We start from the raw sequence: 19,097 nt of genomic DNA on the forward strand, positions 1-19,097 counted from the left end.
TGTCTCTGTAATGCGGCAGTTCTGTTGCATTTATAAAGGAAATAATTGATGGACATAGTTTTCACCCGTGTTGAAGTTTGTTAGGTGCTTCCTGTATATAGTTCATTACACTGCATTGCAGAACTGTTAGCAAAAACACAAGCAGTTCAGCAACAAATTTGGCAGCGCGGTCATTAACTGCATGCGGTCGGACATTATGAAGATGCCGTTAACTGCACAAAAAACACATTGTAAAATATTAGTCTGTCCATAACCAAAATGTCACCATTGATTTCTATTGAAAAATGACTTGCTGCAGTTTAAAAACGCAACATAAACGCACCGTGACTGCACCGTGTGGCCTTAGCCTTAGAACGCAACATAAACGCACCGTAAGTGCATCGTGTGGCCTTAGCCTTAGAACGCAACATAAACGCACCGTGACCGCACAGTGTGGCCTTAGCCTTAGAACGCAACATAAACGCACCGTGACTGCACCGTGTGGCCTTACCCTTAGGCTGGGTTCACACGTGGCGGAATTTCACTTGAATTCCGCTGCGGACACTCCGCAGCGTTAATCCGCAGCGGAGCCGTTTCTCCATTGACTTCCACTTCTATTTAGAAGTGTTCGTTTAGACGATGCGTAAAATTCCGCTGCGGAGCATAGGCTGCGGTGCGGAATTTGGTGTCCGCAGCATGCAAGGGATGTTGCGGAGTTGTGGCGGACTGGTTGCGGACTCATGGCGGAATTTCTCCATTGACTTCAATGGAGATTCTAAGTTCCGCAATGAAGTCCGCAGCTGTCATGCACATGTTATGTGTTCTGCGGATGCGTCTTGCTTTTTTGACATGACATTTCTTCATTCTGGCTGGACCTATGTATTTCTAGGTCTACAGCCAGACTGAGGAAGTCAATGGGGCTCCCGTAATTAGTGACTACCGATCCCAATATACAGCAACCTGTAAAAAAAATAGAAGTTCATACTTACCGAGAACTCCCTGCTTCTGTCTCCAGTCCGGCTTCCCAGGATGACGTTTCAGTCTAAGTGACGGCTGCAGCCAATCACAGGCTGCAGCGGTCACATGGACTGCCGCGTCATCCAGGGAGGTCGGGCTGGATGCCGAAAGAGGGACGCGTCACCAAGACAACGGCCGGTAAGTATGAAATTTGTTTACTTTCACTAGGGAAAGTGCTGTCCCTTCTCTCTATCCTGCACTGATAGAGAGAAGAGAAGCACTTTTCCCGCAGTCCGCAGCAGCTAGTCCGCATCAATTTACTGCACATTTTGGGCAGATCCGCCGCAGAATCTGCAACGCAGATTCTGTGTGGCATTGATGCGGACAGTTGTGGAGGAAATCCGCCACGTGTGGCCATGCCCTTAGAACGCAACATAAACGCACCGTGACTGCACCGTGTGGCCTTACCCTTAGATGTGATAGATTACAGGTGGATCTTGTGTGTCAGAGACAAGCAGGACCCGCTGACACGGAACCTGTCAGGTTCACGGGACTGACGGATTCAGTGAATAGCGAACTATACAGCTGTTCTGTATAGAGAATACAGAGCAGCTGTATCTCAAAAAGTAAAATAAATTTTTAATAAAAACGAATTAAGAAGTTACACTAAACACACTGACTGATCTATTTATTTTAAAAAATAAAATTAAAAAACCTCAAAGGTGAACATAAGCCTTTAAAGCCTAGGTACACCTTTTGATTTAAAAAAAATAAATAAATTTAAATTTGTATCAGTGTGATTGGTGAAACTTTGTAATTATTTTTTTATTCAAAATTATTTTAACTTTTTTGGATACAGCTGCTTTGTAACCTGCATACAAAGCAGCTGTATCTTGCGCTGAGACCTTTATCTGGCAGGTCAGTGTCAATCTGACACACTGGATCCACCTGTAATCGATCACATTTAAGTTATGAACTTAGATGTGATCAATAACACCTCGATCCTGCGTGTCAGAGACAAGCAGGACATGCTGACACTGAACCCTTCAGTGCCGCTTACCTGAAAGATACAGGTTTCAGCGCTAGATACAGCTGCTCTGTATACAGGATACAAAGCAGCTGTATCTCAAAATGTATAAATATTTTGAATAAAAATTATTTACAAAGTTGCACAAAACAAACTGATTGACCTTTTTATTAAAACAAATAGTTTTCAAAGATGTACATAGACTTCAATACTTAAAGGGACACTAAACTAATATCTATCTACCATAGTTTTCTTCATTGGGATTATTGACAGGAAGTCCAGAAAAATGTCTTCTCTCTTTACTGTATATCATGTACTATATCTCCAGCAGAATTTTGAACTTTAGCTTTAGTATTCTTTTAATAAATATATATGTAGTATACATAACATTATATAATTTTTATATAATTGTAGTTGCTATGTGGTGATTTGGAGGCACTAATGACTTTTTTTTATAATAATTTCAGAAATTTAGGAATATTTTTTTTTTAACTCATAATCTGTAAAAATCAATGGCACTCAAAATGAATGCTGCTTTTTTAACTACGTATATTGAGAGTACAATGACAAGATGAATAATAGGACACATGGTATAGATACTTGAATTGGAGACATTTCTTTGCTCCCGGATCTTTCTCATATTATCTGTGGCTAAGGTTAGAATGTATGTGCTGTTTAGAATAGCAGTCCGATACTTTAAACTCAATATGTTGGACATCATAGAAATGTATCTAATTCCATCATCTCTGTCATATGTCTTTCAGTTACCTGAGGATCTGGATGTCTGCTGATTAGAATAACGATTAGTCCAGGGTGGCAATGACTCAGGAATGCATATACTTCATTTAGAGACTTGTTTGTGACAACATGTTCATTTATTTCTACAATTTCATCACCTTTTCTAAAATAAAAAAAAGACAAATAATTAGATTCAAAGTTCAGCTAATTGAACATGAGTTTACATGAGCTCTAAGTACGTAAATAACAAGGTTTCACCCAAAATTTAAGGATGTATGGAAGACGTTAGAAATATCTTCTTGTTTTATATTGCTGTTACTTATTGTCTTGGAGTAATTTTTAAAGATTTTCGTGTCCATTAGACCGGTAAATGCTGTGGAATTTCCACATCGGAATTCTAAGCGGTGATTCTGCCGCAAAAATCGCAACTCATGAAAAAAAAAAAAAAGAATTCATACTTACCCGGTACTCCCTGCTTCTTCCTCCAGTGAGGGCTCCTGCGATGACAGCAAAGGAGGGATGCGTCACCATGACAACAGCCTAGGTAAGTATTTTTATTTCTACGCTGCATACGGCAGCACGATGTGGTTCGGTTTTTTGGACGGAATGTGCTAAGGATTCTAGGTTGTATGCGCTGTTTTATGCTGTTCTACGTTACGTACTTTTTATGCAGCGTATCTAACCCGTGGGAACCCGGCCTTAGACTGAAGTGATACTGTCGAGAACTTTTTTTTTTTTTGCAGATTTCACTCATTGTTTGCAAATTCAACATATTAACCAGGTTTTGCTTACACATTGTGAAAAAACAGGAAGAATGAGTAAAAGTGACTATTAGTAGCAAGGCTTTTGTAATTTGGTGAAAGAACAGGAACCTCTAGAAACTCAGAGAGTAAAATATTCAAGCTTCCCACTAGTGTGAACTTGCTATATGTGGAGCGGGACTTTTATCATTTCGAGGCACTGCAGTATTATCAGCGTTGTGTGTTGCTATTAGGCAGCTTGTAGTAAGCGGAAATACGTCTGTCATCATGAGGCACGAGGCTTAGCATGTCAGTTTAGCAAACCATCTGTTGACAGAGAGGGATGTTAGCAGGTTTGTTGCAACCTCCTAAAATCAACACACAACTATTTTTCTTAAAGCAATAGGAGGAGCATTATGCTTCTTTAACATTGACTGGGCCTGAAAAGGCCTTAAAGGGGTCATCCAGCCGCTAAAAATTTATGGCCTATCCTCAGGATAGGCCATCAATTGCTGATCGGTCGGGGTCCGACTCCCGGGATCCCCACTGACCAGTTGTTTTGAAGGGGATGCGGCGCTCCTACGAGCGCTGCTTCCCCTTCATTTCTTCTTGCTCACTGTGAATCGTTGACACAGATGTAGCGGCGATTCACAGGTATTGCAGTCTCTTCTCCCATTGAAGTCAATGGGCGAAAAGGCTGCAATACCTGGGAATTTCCGCTATATCTGTGTCGACAATTCACAGTGAGCAAGAAGAAATGAAGGGGAAGCAGCGCTCGTCTCCTGGGAGACACCGGCACTCACTTCCACATCGTGATACTGGCTCCCGCAGTGTAATGACGGGGTAGGGAGACAGACAGGTGAGCCCTAATCTACCCGCCACTCAGTCCCTGCCTACTTGCACGGCCCGTCCTAGGCGACGGCGTACAACTGGACGACAGTCCCTACGTTCAATATATGCACGACAGACAAACAGACAAGGGTACACAGAAGCTAAGGGAAATGGGGCAGTTGCCCACGGCAACACCGTGAGCAACAAGATTAGTGAACGAGCCGAGTCAAACCAGGAGTGTACGAGGTACCAAACGCAGAGCAGGAGAGTAGTCAGTAAAGCCAGGGTCAATTTGAAGCAGAGGTAAATAGTACTAGCAGCAGCAGCAGAGCCAGGAAACCAGACAGAATCACAGGCAAAGGAGGAGCAGGAAATTAAGATATAAATAGACAGAGGGCGGGAGCTAGCTCCGTCTGGCCAGGCAGTGATAGGCTCTCCCACTCCTCAGCCTCCCAGCCTGAGTGGTAGCAGATCGAGTCACTCTATCAGACTTAGGAGCAGGTGCAGACTGATTAACCACGGGCGTCAACACAGAAGCTGTGTCTGGCAGATCATTTACACGCAGGGTGCGCGCGCACTCGGCCTTAAGTGCCCAGTACGCGCACATGCAGAATAGCTGCAAATTAGCCCAGAATGCCTCTGGACTATAAAAAGGGCTCTGCCCTTCCATTCAATGCCTGAGCATGGTTGTCATTAACCTAGTTTGTCTTTGCAAATGGTCTCCTACGTGTTTTCCAGTTCCCAGTGTTTCCCTTTCCTACTGCGTGTATCCCGTGCTACCGTGCCCCTGTGCCTTGAAGTGTTGGAGTCGTGTCGTGTTCTCTGCTGCATCTACTTTGTTGCACCCCGCCGGGTGTCTGTCTAGTCCCGGAGCCTCATCTCAGCCTGAAACCACCGCTACTGTCTACGTTGCCTCAGGTACCCTTTCAGAACTATAGACGTTGCCTGTACCTGTTTGGCCAGCTGCTATCCCGCTATGCGGTACGGCCCAGTGGGTCCACACCCCGCGCCGTGACAATTACTGAAAAGTATGTACAGTATATGCACTCAATACTTGGTTGGGCTTCTTTTGCATGAATTACTGCATCAATGCGGCGTGGCATGGAGGCGATCAGCCTGTGGTACTGCTGAGGTGTTATGGAAGCCCAGGTTGCTTTGATAGTGGCCTTCAACTCGTCTGCATTGTTGGGTCTGGTGTCTCATCTTCCTCTTGACTACACCCCATAGATTCTCTATGGGGTTTAGGTCAAGCGAGTTTGCTGGAAAATCAAGCGCAGTGATACTGTGATTATTAAATCAGGTAGCAAAAAAACGCATAAAAAAACGTTTGATGCTTAAAAAACGGCTGAAAATCAGAGGCTGGTTTCCCTTGAAAACAGCTCCGTATTTTACAGTAGTTTTGGGTGTGAACATAGCCTAAGGATCTGCACCGCCTGCCATCAAAAGACAGTGGGTGGTCAGGAAGGGGTTAAAGCTTTCTTTCTCTATAAGTATGCACGCTAAAAATTCCATTGTATATGTACAGAGCATCAGTAGAACATGCGCAGGAAAAATCATAGCGTATATAAATAACATAAAAATAACTAGAAAATGAAGGTATTTATAACCAGTTCGGCCTGGGCTACACGGAGACTATTTGTAGCACAATTGATTGATTTTAACGATTAAGCTAAAGCTTAAAATAAATCAGTTGCTCTACAAAAAACTTTGTGTAATACATGCCCAAAGTGCATTGTAACCACAGTGCTACACTCTTCAAGAAACCATTAATTTTTGGGTGAAAAAGACATTTAGTAGTTTACACATTTTTGAACAATTAAAAAAAAAATTCTACCTAAGACGTCCGTCCATGTGGGCCACGGAGCCTGGAGAAAGTGTATGGATAAATATTCCAGAAATGCTGCCACAGTTCGGAACGCTGCACAATCCTATACCCAGGCCAACTCCTGACTCTGGAGAAATAAAGAAACAGTAACATTACAGAGCAACATTACAAAGTAGTGACATTTACCTATGTCTTCTGTTTGGAACCACCTAAACATAGAAGTACTAGTCTTTCCCTTGTACATCTCCTCTCTTCAGAATATATGCATGCATAAACTGCATCAAACTACCTTGTGTGAACATGGCCTTATAAAGTCCTCAATGATTCTTCACATGGACAATAAAAGCGTAACTCATTGAAGGGGTTGTCGCCAACACCAGTCCATATGTCCTATTATGGTCAGGGGCAGGCTGGGCCGGAGGGCAGCGAGGGATGCACCCCTCGGGCCGGTCCTCCAGCAGATGTTTAGGGTCATGGGGAGTTGAAGGTAGCGCAGAGGAGTGCTGGAGAGGAGCGGGAGCTGTTTTACATAATCCCTGTCATTCTCCTGCACAGAACATGTGACCTCCGGCTGGGTGGCTGCATTGTATGACATCACGTCTGAGGTATAATACAGCTGCCCTCCCGTGGTCATACACTCTGTGCAGGAGAATCACAGTTCCTCTTTCCGACCAGGCTGTAATAAAATATGGGGCCCTGCAGTTTGCCACAGTGAACGGCCCCATTTAGTTCAGAAGCAAGCAGGGAGGACAGAGGAAGATGAAAGGGCTGGAGAGGAGGAGCAACACACAGCTATCCTCCCCTCCTGTCTGCAGCTTGTAACAGGCAGCTGATGAAGATTCCTCCACGGAGCACAGGACAGGTAAACTGTAAATGTTTGGGGGAGGGGATTCTTTATAAATCGTTTTTGTGGGGGAGGGGGAACTATTATAAATTATTTTGGGGGAGGGGGAACTTGACTGTAAATGTTATGTGTGGGGTGAGGGGATTCTGTTTAAAGGTATTGTATACCTTTGTATGTATATCGGTGTGTTTGGTGCAACTTTATAATTATTTAAAAATATATATTTTTACTTTTTGAGATAGAGTTGCTTTGTATCCTGTATACAGAGCAGTTGTATCGTGCACTGAAACCTGTATCTGCCAGGTCAGCGGGACTGATGGGTTCAATGACAGTGGGTCGCAGCAGGATCGAGCTGTTACCGATCACATATAACTTGGATGTGATCGATAATAGCTCTGACACGCAGGCTCCAGCTAATAACGATCACATCTAAGTTCATGAACTTACATGTGATCAATAATAACATCATTCATACAAACACTCATTCCCGATCATTGCCCTGTGTAAACAGGGCAACGATCAGTCGATGAACGAGCAAACGCTCGCTCATCGTCTAATTGGCTTGTTTACGCGGCCAATAAAATGATCATGCTGCCGATATGATGGAAATGTATGGGGATGAACGATCGTAGTAATGATTACTCGTCCACATAAATAACTAATCATAACCGTTGTGATAATGTGGGATTGTTATGGACGATATTCAATGATACTAGGTTATAAAAAAAAATAGCATCAGGGGACCCAAAACACTATTTGTGGTGGAACAGTCAAGAATCAGCAATGTAAGTGTATGACTCTGACAACGTTTCTTATGTTTTCATGTTCTGCTAATATGAGCTTTTTTATTAAAAAAATAAAATAAAAATGTGCGATCTCAGCACGAAAACATCACCACCAGCAGCTACCTTCTTCTATGAGCCATAGCAGAGAGATGCTAAATACTGTTCGAGAACTCTTACAGAATGGGGTTTAGGAGGCCCCGTTTTGGAGATAGGTGCGGGTCCCAGAGGTAGGACCCTCATCTATCTGACATTTATGACATATCTTGTGCATATGTCATGAATGTCCTTGATGGGAAAATCCCTTTAAGGCCAGACAGTTTAGTGTTTTTCAGTGCTAGTTTAATGGCTATAACATTTTTTTTATTTTTGCTGTCCAAATGATTGTAATATATTTTTTTGTTTCCGTAATGCTCTTTTATATCAATATGTTTTTTATTTATTAGAACTATCGCAATTAAATAAAGTAAGTCACTGACTCTTACATTTTGTTCCCAAATATCTAAATTTAATAAAGATTTTCCAATATATTTTTTTTAAAGGGATCGTTCGCTTGTGACAATCCCTACTTTTTAGAAGGCTCCTGTGACAATAAGCAGATCACGCGTCCCCCTGCTGGGACCCACAGAGATCGACTGTTATCTGAGATGAAACCTAGCACTTAAGTGTACAATTCAACTGCACCTCCAATGGAGACAGACTACACCACTGCTGTGGGGCCGAATGGCCCCTACCTACCCCCTGTCCCGCCCCATTAATGATGACTGGGCCCATGCATTCAATTGTATCCGCATAATTAAGACACAGAAAAAAACCTTAAACAGTTTCCAGCGCTGCAGCGTGCAAGAGAGCCATTCTCAACTCCCAGCACCACCCCATGGCGCCTTTTTTGTGATGCAGGCGGCGCAATGACTTCCTAGCTAAAAAAGGCCATGCTTTACCCTTGTGGCAGCGGCGAGTGGATACAGCGGGAGCAGGGTTGGATTGTTGGCAGGTGAGTATTCTAGTCCTTACTAGGGGGCTTTTATTTCAGGGGACTCATTGTAGGGCAGTTTTAATTGAGAGCTGCACAGTGTAGGGCACTTTTATTCAGGGGGCAGTGTAGAGTCAATTACAGTGCGGGGCAATTAAATCCCCCTGAAGTACTTTTAATTCAGGGGCACATTGAGGGGCAAGTTTTTTATTCAGGGGCACAGTGCTGGGCAATTTTTATTCAGAGGGCATACTGTGGGGAATATTTTTTATTCAGGGGGCACATTGTGGGGCATATTTTTAATCAGGGGGAACATTGTGGGGTATATTTTTATTCAGGAGGCATATTGTGGGGCATTTTAAATTTAGGGGCAAAGTGTGGGGCCTATTTTTTTATTCAGGGGGCACATAGTGGGGCATTTTTATTCAGGGGCGCTATATATGACATTGTTACTTTCAGGGGCACAGTGTGAGGAAAAGTGAGGAGCAGAAGACATCTAGGTGGTAAACTCTGCAGAGAAGAATTCGTGGTCGGGAGAAGTCATCATGGCAGTCTGGACCAGATGGAGAAGAGAAGGAAAGTGAGCAACTCCAGTAAGAGAAGACTTTACATATGAGTCACTGAATGTAAATATGTATACTGTCTCTGACTGTGTCTGATCAGAACTGTAATCACCCATATCGTCTGCAGCAGGATGATGGTTGGTAGTGATGGGATGGCCCAATTCTGCTTTTGCTATGTGGTCCTATAATTCCTATGTATGCCCCTGTGTCTAATGCAGGACAGGTCCTCCAGAGCAAAAAACGCTCTTTGTAACCAGTAAAGTCTTATGCACACAGCGGAGTTTTGTGCACAGAACATTAGGGAAGAACAGAGTCCTTGCGGCATGTGATGCCATATAGTGCCTACATACAGGGCAGTATTATGGAGATATTCTCCCCTATAGCATATTTTTTTTCTTCTCTGATTACGTATAAGGGCATAGGGAGGTGCAGTAGTAGACTTCTATCGGTGCTGCATTCTGCTTCTATACAACTCTGAGGTTGTTTTAATGCAGTAATGTGCAGAGCCCCAAATCCCATGTACGTGCGATGCTATCAGTTTATCAATAAAAAAGAGATGGGTGAAACAAAAATGTGACAATCCATGTGCAAGTCACATGACAGTTGTAAACTAAGTATATTTTAAATGATAGATTATACTTTGGCCATTTTTACTGTTTCGAAAACCATCACACCATCTTTACTGCCTCACTCCTCATTTTAGCTGTGGTTTGTTTGAAATCCTGCCGCCCATTTATGCCTTTGCTTAAAACAATCCACATCAGTCCCTCTCTCCTTCCCTCACCCATGTACAGCTCCCATGCACTATTCACTTTCCTCAATCACCATAAACCATCTCAGCACACTGCTCAACACAAAAGTCGCTCTAATAAACCACTGTACCATTTTCAGACTCTCTCGATTCTCCTGATATTCGCTGCAGGGCACATCTCCCCAACCCCTCCCTTTTCTTCTGCCAAGCTCAACCCCTTACCTGCCACACATAGAAACACTGCTAATCTTCTTAACATTCCTTGTATGTCTTCTCCTGTCTCTTTTAAATGTGCGTTCTGGAATTCTCGGTCCGTGTGCAACAAACTCACCTTTATTCATGACTTATTCCTTTCTAACTGTTTCAACCTTCTGGCTCTTACAGAAACATGGCTACACCTGTCTGACACTGCTTCCCCTACTGCTCTATCTAATGGTGGTCTCCACTTCTCTCATGCCCCCAGACCTGAGAACAGGCAGGGTGGAGGAGTAGGTATACTTCTTTCCCGACACTGCGCTTTCCAGGTCATTCCCCCTGTCCCCTCACTCACATTTCCCTCTTATGAAGTCCACACCCTGAAGCTCTTCCGCCCATTCTCCCTCCGAGTGGCAGTTGTCTACCGCCCCCCGGGCTCATCGCCTCAATTCCTGGCTTCCACAATTCCTAGAATCTGAAACACCAACTCTCATCATGCGTGACTTTAACATCCCCATTGATAACCCTATCTCCTCATCTGCATCCCAGTTTCTATCTTTAACCTCCTCCCTAGGTCTGTCACAACTTACTATCTCTTCACCAGGCATTCACTTGACCTGGTCTTCTTCCGTCTCTGCTCAGTTTCTGACTTTAATAATTCTCCTCTCCCGCTTTCTGACCACAATCTTCTCTTCTTTACTATCAAAAATGTTCTGCCTCCACAGGACATGCCTACCTATCAGACATACAGAAATATACATGCCATCAACACTCAGCAACTCATAGACAGTCTACAGTCCACATTGTCCCCTATCTCTTCCCTCTCATTTCCCAATCTGGCCGCCAAACATTAGAATAATACTCTCAAAAATGCCTTGGATGAAACAGCCCCCTCTACACTCCGAACTACTTGGCAAAGATGTCCACAACCCTGGCACACACCCCAATCCCGCTTTCTTCAGCGGTGCTCGAGATGTTTCGAACGTCTGTGGAGAAAATCGCATTTGGCTGCAGATTTCCTCCATTACAAATTTCTGCTCAAAACTTACAACTCTGCGCTTTACAGAGCCAAACAAGTTTATTTCACCTCTCTCATCTCCACACTATCTAATAATCCAAAACGCCTCTTTGATAATTTTCATTCCCACCTTAGTCCTAAAGTGCAGATGCCAATCACAGATATCAGTGCTGAGGACCTGGCCACTTATTTTAAAGTTAAAATGGACAACAACCGGGATGATATTTACCATTCCCCTAGAACTCCCTCTTTTTCACTTTCAGCATTACACCCAATAACAGAAGAAGAAGTCTCCAGGCTCCTTTCTTCTCGTCCTACTACCTGTCCTATTGATCCTATCCCCTCACACCTCGTCCATTCCTTCTCCCCGGCTCTCACTAGTCACCCGACTAAAATTTTGAACCTCTTCCTTCTGGAATCATTCCCTCCTCTTTTAACCCCTTCCCGCCGCAGCCCTTTTTCAGATTTTCATTTTCGTTTTTCCTCCCCACATTCCAAAAGCCATAACGTCTTTATTTTTCCGTCGATATAGTACTATGAGGCTTGATTTTTGCGGGACGAGTTGTAGTTTTTCGTAGCACCATTTATTTTGCCATGTAATGTACTAGGAAATGGTAAAAAAATATTTGTGGGGTAGAAAATAAAAAAACAGCGATTCCTCCATGGTTTTTTGCGCGCCGTTTTTACGGAATTCACTGTGAAATTAAAACAACATGTTAATTTTATTCTGTGGGTCAATACTATTACGCCGATACCAAATATATAAAGTTTTTTTTCTATATTTTACTACTTTTACAAGTAATAACCTAAGTGTAAAAAAGAAAATTTATTTTGTGTAGCCAAATTCCGAGAGCCATAACTTTTTTATTTTTCCGTCGACTAAGTGGTATGAGGGCTTTTTTTTTGCGGGATAAGCTGTAGTTATTAATAATACCATTTTGATGTATGTGCGACGCTTTTTATTTCATTTTTTGTGGGAGATTAGATGACCAAAAAATTGAGATTCTGGCATTTACAATTTATTTTTTTACGGCGTTCACCATGCGGGTTAAATAACGATATATTGTAATAGTTCAGAATTTTACGGACGCCGCGATACCAATTATGTTTATTTATTTATTTTTTTACTATGCTCTAGGGGGAAACTGGGAAAAGGGGGGTTTTTTGAACTTTTAATATTTTTTTTTTTTTACACAAAAAAAAACTTTATTTAACTAATTTTTACTTTTTTTATTAGTCCCCTTAGGGGACTTCAACCAGCGATTGTTAGATCGCTTGCACGATATACTGCAATACTAATGTATTGCAGTATATCGTGATTCTGACAGGCAACTATTAATCCCTGCCGGAGGCCTTCAATAGGCCCCCGGGCAGCCATAGCAACCATCGCCCCCCGCGATTGTATTGCGGGGGGCGCGATGAGCTGTTAGAGGGGGTCTACCCCCTCTGTCTAACAATTTAAATGCTGCGGTCGCTACTGACCGCAGCATTTAACGAGTTAAACGAGCGGGATCGCGCTCAAGCGCGATGCCGTTCGTTACTCTGAAGTGTCGGCTGTAACAAACAGCCGACACCCGCATCGTATGGAGAGGGTTCACTCCATGAGCCCGCTCCTTACTTCCCCTACCCGACTTTGGCGTATTCGTATACGTCAAATGTCGGGAAGGGGTTAAACATGCCATTATAAACCCATTACTGAAAAAAACAACTCTTGACCCATCCAGCGCTGCTAACTACCGACCAGTCTCTAATCTCCCCTTCATCTCCAAACTCCTGGAACGCTTGGTCTACTTTCGCCTTATCCGCTATCTCGCTGCTAACTCCATTCTTGTCCCCTTACAATATGGTTTCCGCACGATACACTCCACAGAAACTGCCCTTACTAAAGTCTCAAACGATCTTTTGGCGGCTAAATCCAACGGCAAATACTCTCTACTGATTCTTCTGGATCTCTCTGCAGCCTTTGACACTGTCGACCACAAACTCCTAGTTAACCCCTTTAGGACACAGCCTGTTTTGGCCTTGTGGACACAGCCTATTTTTTCAAATCTGACATGTGTCACTTTATGTGGTAATAACTCCGGAATGTTTTTACCTATCCAAGCGATTCTGAGATTGTTTTCTCGTGACATATTGTACTTTATGTTAGTGAAAACATTTGGTCGATAAATTCAATATTTATTTGTGAAAAACTTCAAATTTTAGCAAAAATTTGCAAAAATTAGCATTTTTCTAAATTTAAATGTATTTGCTTGTGAAACAGATAGTAATACCACACAAAATAGTTACTAGTTAACATCCCCTATATGTCTACTTTATGTTTGCATCATTTTTTTTCACGTACTTTTATTTTTCTAGGACGTTACGAGGCTTAGAACTTTAGCAGCAATTTCTCATATTTTCAATAAAATTTCAATAGGCCATTTTTTCAGGGACCAGTTCAGTTCTGAAGTGGCTTTGAGGGCCTTATATATTAGAAAGTCCCCATAAATCCCCCCATTTTGAAAACTGTACCCCTCAAGGTATTCAAAACCACATTCAGAAAATATTTTAACCCTTTAGGCGTTTCACAGGAATTAAGGCAAAGTAGAGGTGAAATTTACAAATTTCATTTTTTTGCCGAAATTCATTTGTAATAAAAAAAAATCTGTAACACAGAAGGTTTTACCAGGGAAACGCAGCTCAATATTTATTGCCCAGATTCTGCAGATTTTAGAAATATCCAACATGTGGCCCTAGTGTCCTAATGGACTGAAACACAGGCCGCAGAAGCAAAGGAGCAGCTAGTGGATTTCGGGGCCTCCTTTTTTTAGGAATGTATTTTAGGCACTATGTCAGGTTTGAGGAGGTCTTGTGGTACCTAAACAGCCGAAACCCCCCCAAAGTGACCCCATTTTGGAAACTACACCCCTCAAGGCATTTTTCTAGGGGTATAGTTAGAATTTTGACCCCACAGTTTTTTTGCAGAATTTAGTGGAATTAGTCTGTGAAGATGAAAATCACCTATTTTTCTGTGGAAACATAGAATTTTTTCATTTTTACAAGGAATAAAGGAGAAAAAGAACCCCAAAATTTGTAAAGCAATTTCTCCCGATTACGGTGACCAAAAAACAGCGATTTTGGCGCTTTAAATTCTTTATTTATTACAGCGTTCACCGTGCGCAATAAATTACGTTTTAATTTATTCTGCCGGTCGGTACGATTACGCCGATACCATATGTGTATAGTTTTTTTTACGTTTTGCAGCGTTTGCACAATAAAATTAAGTTTCTATAAAATAATTTATTTTCTGGGACACGCTATTCTGAGCCGTAACTTTTTTATTTTTTCGTCAAAAAAGCTGAGGGAGGTCTTGTTTTTTGCGGGACGGGTTGTAGTTTTTATTGGTACCATTTTGGGGTAAATGCGACTTTTTGATCACTTTTTATTCTATATCTTGGGAGGGGTGGTGACCAAAAAATAGCGATGCTGACAGTTTTCCGTTTATTTTGTTTGCGGCGTTCACCGTCTGGAAAAATTAACATTATAGTTTCATAGATTGGGTCGTTACGAACGTGGCGATACCAAATATGTGTACTTTTTTTTAACGTTTTCATTTTTTCCCTATAATAAATGACTTATTATAGGAAAACAAAACCTTTTATTTTTACACTTTTATAAAACATTTTTATTAACTTTTTTTTACTTTTTACACTTTATATTTTTGTTTATTAACTTTTCTATTACTTTTTACACTTTCTTTTTTTGACCTGCAGCTCTGATCGCTGCTGGAATACATTACACTACCTAGGTAGTGTAATGTATTCCAACTGTCAGTGTGACGTCACAGTCACTCTGACAGTTGGTCTACGAGGATCAGCAGAGGCTGATCCTCATAGGCTGACATACATGGCAGACTTGGGGGCCGTTGTCTGGCCCCCGGGTGCCATCACAAGCATCAGAAGCCCCCACGATTGCATGGGGGCTGCTGATGCGCTACAAACCCGCTACATGCGGAGATCGCAATCGAGCCCCGCATGTAACGGGTTAATTGCCGAAATCAACGGCGATGAGCCGCTGATCGGCAACACTGGTGAGTGTCAGCTGTCGGGGACAGCTGATCTCCAAGTTCCCGATGCACACTGTCGCCGACAGTGTGCATCGGGAACGGCACAGTGACTTTCTGTCACTCTGACAGGAAGCCTATCAGGACCAGCCGAAGGTTGGTCCTGATGGGCTTCTGTCCGTGGCAGACCCGGAAGCCATTGTTTGGCTTCCGTTTGCCATACTAACTATCGGCAGACCCCGCGATTTCGGACGGGGGTCTGCCGATATGTTAGAAACCCCTAAAATTCGGCGATTGCACCCGATCGCCGAATTTAAGGGGTTAATGCGCCGAAATCAGCGGCAAAGGACCGCTGGCCGGCAAGAGGGGAGTGTCAGCTGTCGGCGACAGCTGACCTCCTGGTTCCCGGTGCACACTGTCGCCGACAGTGTGCACTGGGATTAACTCAGTAACTGTACGTCCTCGTGCGGGAAGTAACTTCCCGCAACGACGTACAGTTACGTCCTGGTGCGGGTAGGGGTTAACATGGTTTTCTTCCTATCGCTCGTTCAGTGTGTCATTTGCTGGCTCTACTTCTTCTCCTCTTCCCCTTGCTGTTGGGATTCCTCAGGGATCAGTCCTAGGTCCGCTCCTCTTTTCTCTCTACACGGCCCCTATTGGACAAACCATCAGCAGATTTGGCTTCCAGTACCATCTCTACGCTGATGACACCCAATTATATGCCTCTTCCCATGACATCACCCCTGCTCTAATACAGAACACCAGTCATGTCCTCTCTCTATCTGAAACTGAATCTTTCCACCATCTACTAACCTACCTAAACCTGATGTCTCCATCTCAGTGTGTGGCACTACCATAACTCCTGGGCAGAACGCCCGCTGTCTCGGGGTTATTTTTGACTCAGATCTTTCCTTTACTTCTCACATTTAATCACTTTCACACTCCTGTCACTTTCACCTTAAAAACATCTCCAGAATCCACCCTTTTCTTACTGTGGAAACAGCCAAAACTCTCATTGTTGCTCTGATTCACTCTCGTCTTGACTACTGTAACTCATTACTAATCGGTCTTCCCCTCACTAAACTCTCCCCTCTTCAACCTAGTCGACTCCGCTAATGATTCCGTTGGAAAAACGGAAACCTGCCGGAATGGTGACGAACGGAAACCATTAGCTAGGTTTCCGTCACCATTGAGATCAATGGTGGCTGAAACGGAAGCTGTGCTTTCACTTTCACTTTCCGTAGCGGGGTTCACCCGACGGAAACTTCTGATGGAACCCCGGAACGGAAAAGAATGGTGATGTGAACAGGCCCTTATTTGTAAAATCAGCTTGAAAGTCCAATCGTCCCTAAGGTGGGTCTGAGGTGACTATCAGGACTAATTCTTATACTTAGATATAAAATCCATATTTCATTTCTGTAATATCGAGTAGGAGCTTTAACAATGGTCATATATAACTTGGCACATATATGTAGCCACATTTAAATGGCACTAAATACTTAAAGGGAAAAAGTCTTCTACCCAGTAAATTGGCTCTTACCAATGATATGGTTCTAATTTTAGTGCCAGGTTGAATAATGGTATGACAATGAGTGCACATTAGGATCTGTAGCTGGTGATCCACATGCAGGAGGCATGAGCGACACATGTGACTCCCAAGTCACTGGTTGGGGAGCACTGTTATATGATATATATATATGGTGTGACAAAGTATTTTATAATAACTCAATAATCTGATTGGTACCTTTTTGTAATGACACCTCCATAATGACTCTGTCATTTGGATTAGAGCTTTCTGATTGTAGCGGACTATGCTCTCTCACTGCGCAGGTGCTGGAGCTTTTGGAGCGAACCATTTGGGAGTTGCAGGCTTTGATGATGTCTGGTGCACTGAGTCCCGTTCGAACTGTGAGAGTGATCACTCCTTTCCTCACTTGCTGAAGATTACAAATAACAGTATGTTACAGACTTATATCCAATAGGAATTGCATTAATCTCAGAAAGAAGCATCAAGGAAATACAATCATCTGATTTTTTTGATTGGTTAATAGGCTTAATATGATGCTCTAAGGCCCCAACGCAATATATGTAACAGAGCCCTCCACCTACCATGTGCCATTTATAATACTGGTGTCTTGTTATGTGGCAGACATCAGGGCCAGAGTGTAATTAATACCTCTGCATCATCCACAGGTATGTCAAGGGTTGGACTGGCACACCGGAGATCCTCTAGTGGGCCCCGTCTTCAAATGCTGTTTTTTTTTGTTTGTTTTTTTAAAGTCAATATAATCAGACAGGTGGCGGTTTTGTCACCTTTTTTAATGTGCTCTCTGTAAAATTGTGGCAAAAAACCCCAAAACATATGCCATGACGTGTGAGTGACTTCCTGAGAGAGAAGGCCACTAAACATAGCAGCAGCCACTCATGATTGGGCAAGTTCCTGGGTCTTCTACAGAGATGGCTGGCTGATTTATCGTATAGCCATGGGCTAAGTGTAACTGCTTGACCTGTCTTCACCACCCCCATGCCAAATAAGAAAAACAAAATACAGATTCCCACTCTCCCCATCCACCCGCTGCTCTCATCACTCTTGTATGTGTGTATATAGATGGACATATTGTGTGTGTATATATATTAATGTAATATATATATATATATATATAATTTATGTGTGTGTGTGTGTGTGTGTGTGTGTGTGTGTGTGTGTGTGTGTGTGTGTGTGTGTGTGTGTGTGTAACAAAGATGTTTATATGTGCGTGTGTATGTATATGTGTATATTTATGTGTGGATATAGATAGATTTACAGTACTGTATATACACAGCCGAGTCACATTATTATGACCAGCAGCTAATATCCAGAGTAACCGCCGTGTGCAGCACGGACAGCAGCTAGACGGGCTGGGAGTCACTCAATAAGGTGCTGGTAGGTTGTCTCAGGTATCTGGAGCCATGCTAACTGCAGTGCATCCCACATCTGCTGGAGGGTGCGTGGGGGGAGGATCCATAGAGCGAACAAGACGATCGAGTTTGTCCCACAGATGCTCAATTGGGTTTAAGTCTTGCAAATTAGGGGGCCAGGGAAGTAATTGGAAGTTTTGATTGTGCTCTTCCAGCCATTGTCGGACATTTCTAGCCGTTTGACATCTCGCATTGTCTTGCTGGAAGATTCCATCTGCCCCAGGGAAGATAAACAGCATGCATGGGTGGACGTGATCTGCAACAATGAATTCATACCCAATCTGGTTCAGAGTGCCTCCCAGATGGATGAGTGAGCCCAGAGAATGCCATGAAAATATTCCCCAGACCATAACACTGCCGCCACCAGCTTGTATTCTTCCAGCAATGGTTGCAGGGTGCTTGTTCTCTGATGTTTCTCGCCTGACACACCAACGTCCATTCGTCCCATGAAGCAGAAAACGTGACTCAACGGAGAAGACAACCCTTTGCCAATCATGGGTGGAGCAATTCTGACACTGCCGTGCAAATTTAAGCCTTTTTTTCTGATGCACCTTTGTTAGCATAGGAACAGTGACCATCTGTCTGCTTCAGAGCCCCATACGCAGTAGGGTTCACTAAGCTGTTGATTTAGACACACGTCTGATAGCCCCCTGGTTGATTTTCACGGTGAGCTGCTCCACCTTCCTAGCCGATGTTCACATCTCACATCAATGGCACGTGGTGCTCCGCAGTTTCCACGTCGGTTATTACCAATGGTGCCATTTGTCCACTCACTATACACTTTCAGCACAGCAGCATGCGAACAGGTCGCAAACTGCGCTGTTTGAGAAATACTGCCACCCTTGCCCTGAAAGCCAATAATTATCTATTT

General features: G+C 43.1%; 1 protein-coding gene across 1 annotated transcript in view; it reads right to left on the minus strand.

The window, feature by feature from the left end:
- IL16 (interleukin 16) overlaps window positions 1–19,097 on the minus strand; it is a 93,662-nt gene that overhangs the window by 43,207 nt on the left and 31,358 nt on the right. Inside the window, exons 7-9 of the mRNA XM_075855248.1 lie at window positions 17,013–17,205; window positions 6,107–6,224; window positions 2,732–2,864 (exon numbers count right to left, since the gene is read on the minus strand). Of these exons, the coding sequence (XP_075711363.1) occupies window positions 2,732–2,864; window positions 6,107–6,224; window positions 17,013–17,205 (444 nt within the window). The remainder of the gene's footprint in view (window positions 1–2,731; window positions 2,865–6,106; window positions 6,225–17,012; window positions 17,206–19,097) is intronic.

The sequence above is a fragment of the Rhinoderma darwinii genome, chromosome 3 (assembly GCF_050947455.1).
Source record: "Rhinoderma darwinii isolate aRhiDar2 chromosome 3, aRhiDar2.hap1, whole genome shotgun sequence".
Classification (NCBI taxonomy): Eukaryota; Metazoa; Chordata; class Amphibia; order Anura; family Rhinodermatidae; genus Rhinoderma; species Rhinoderma darwinii.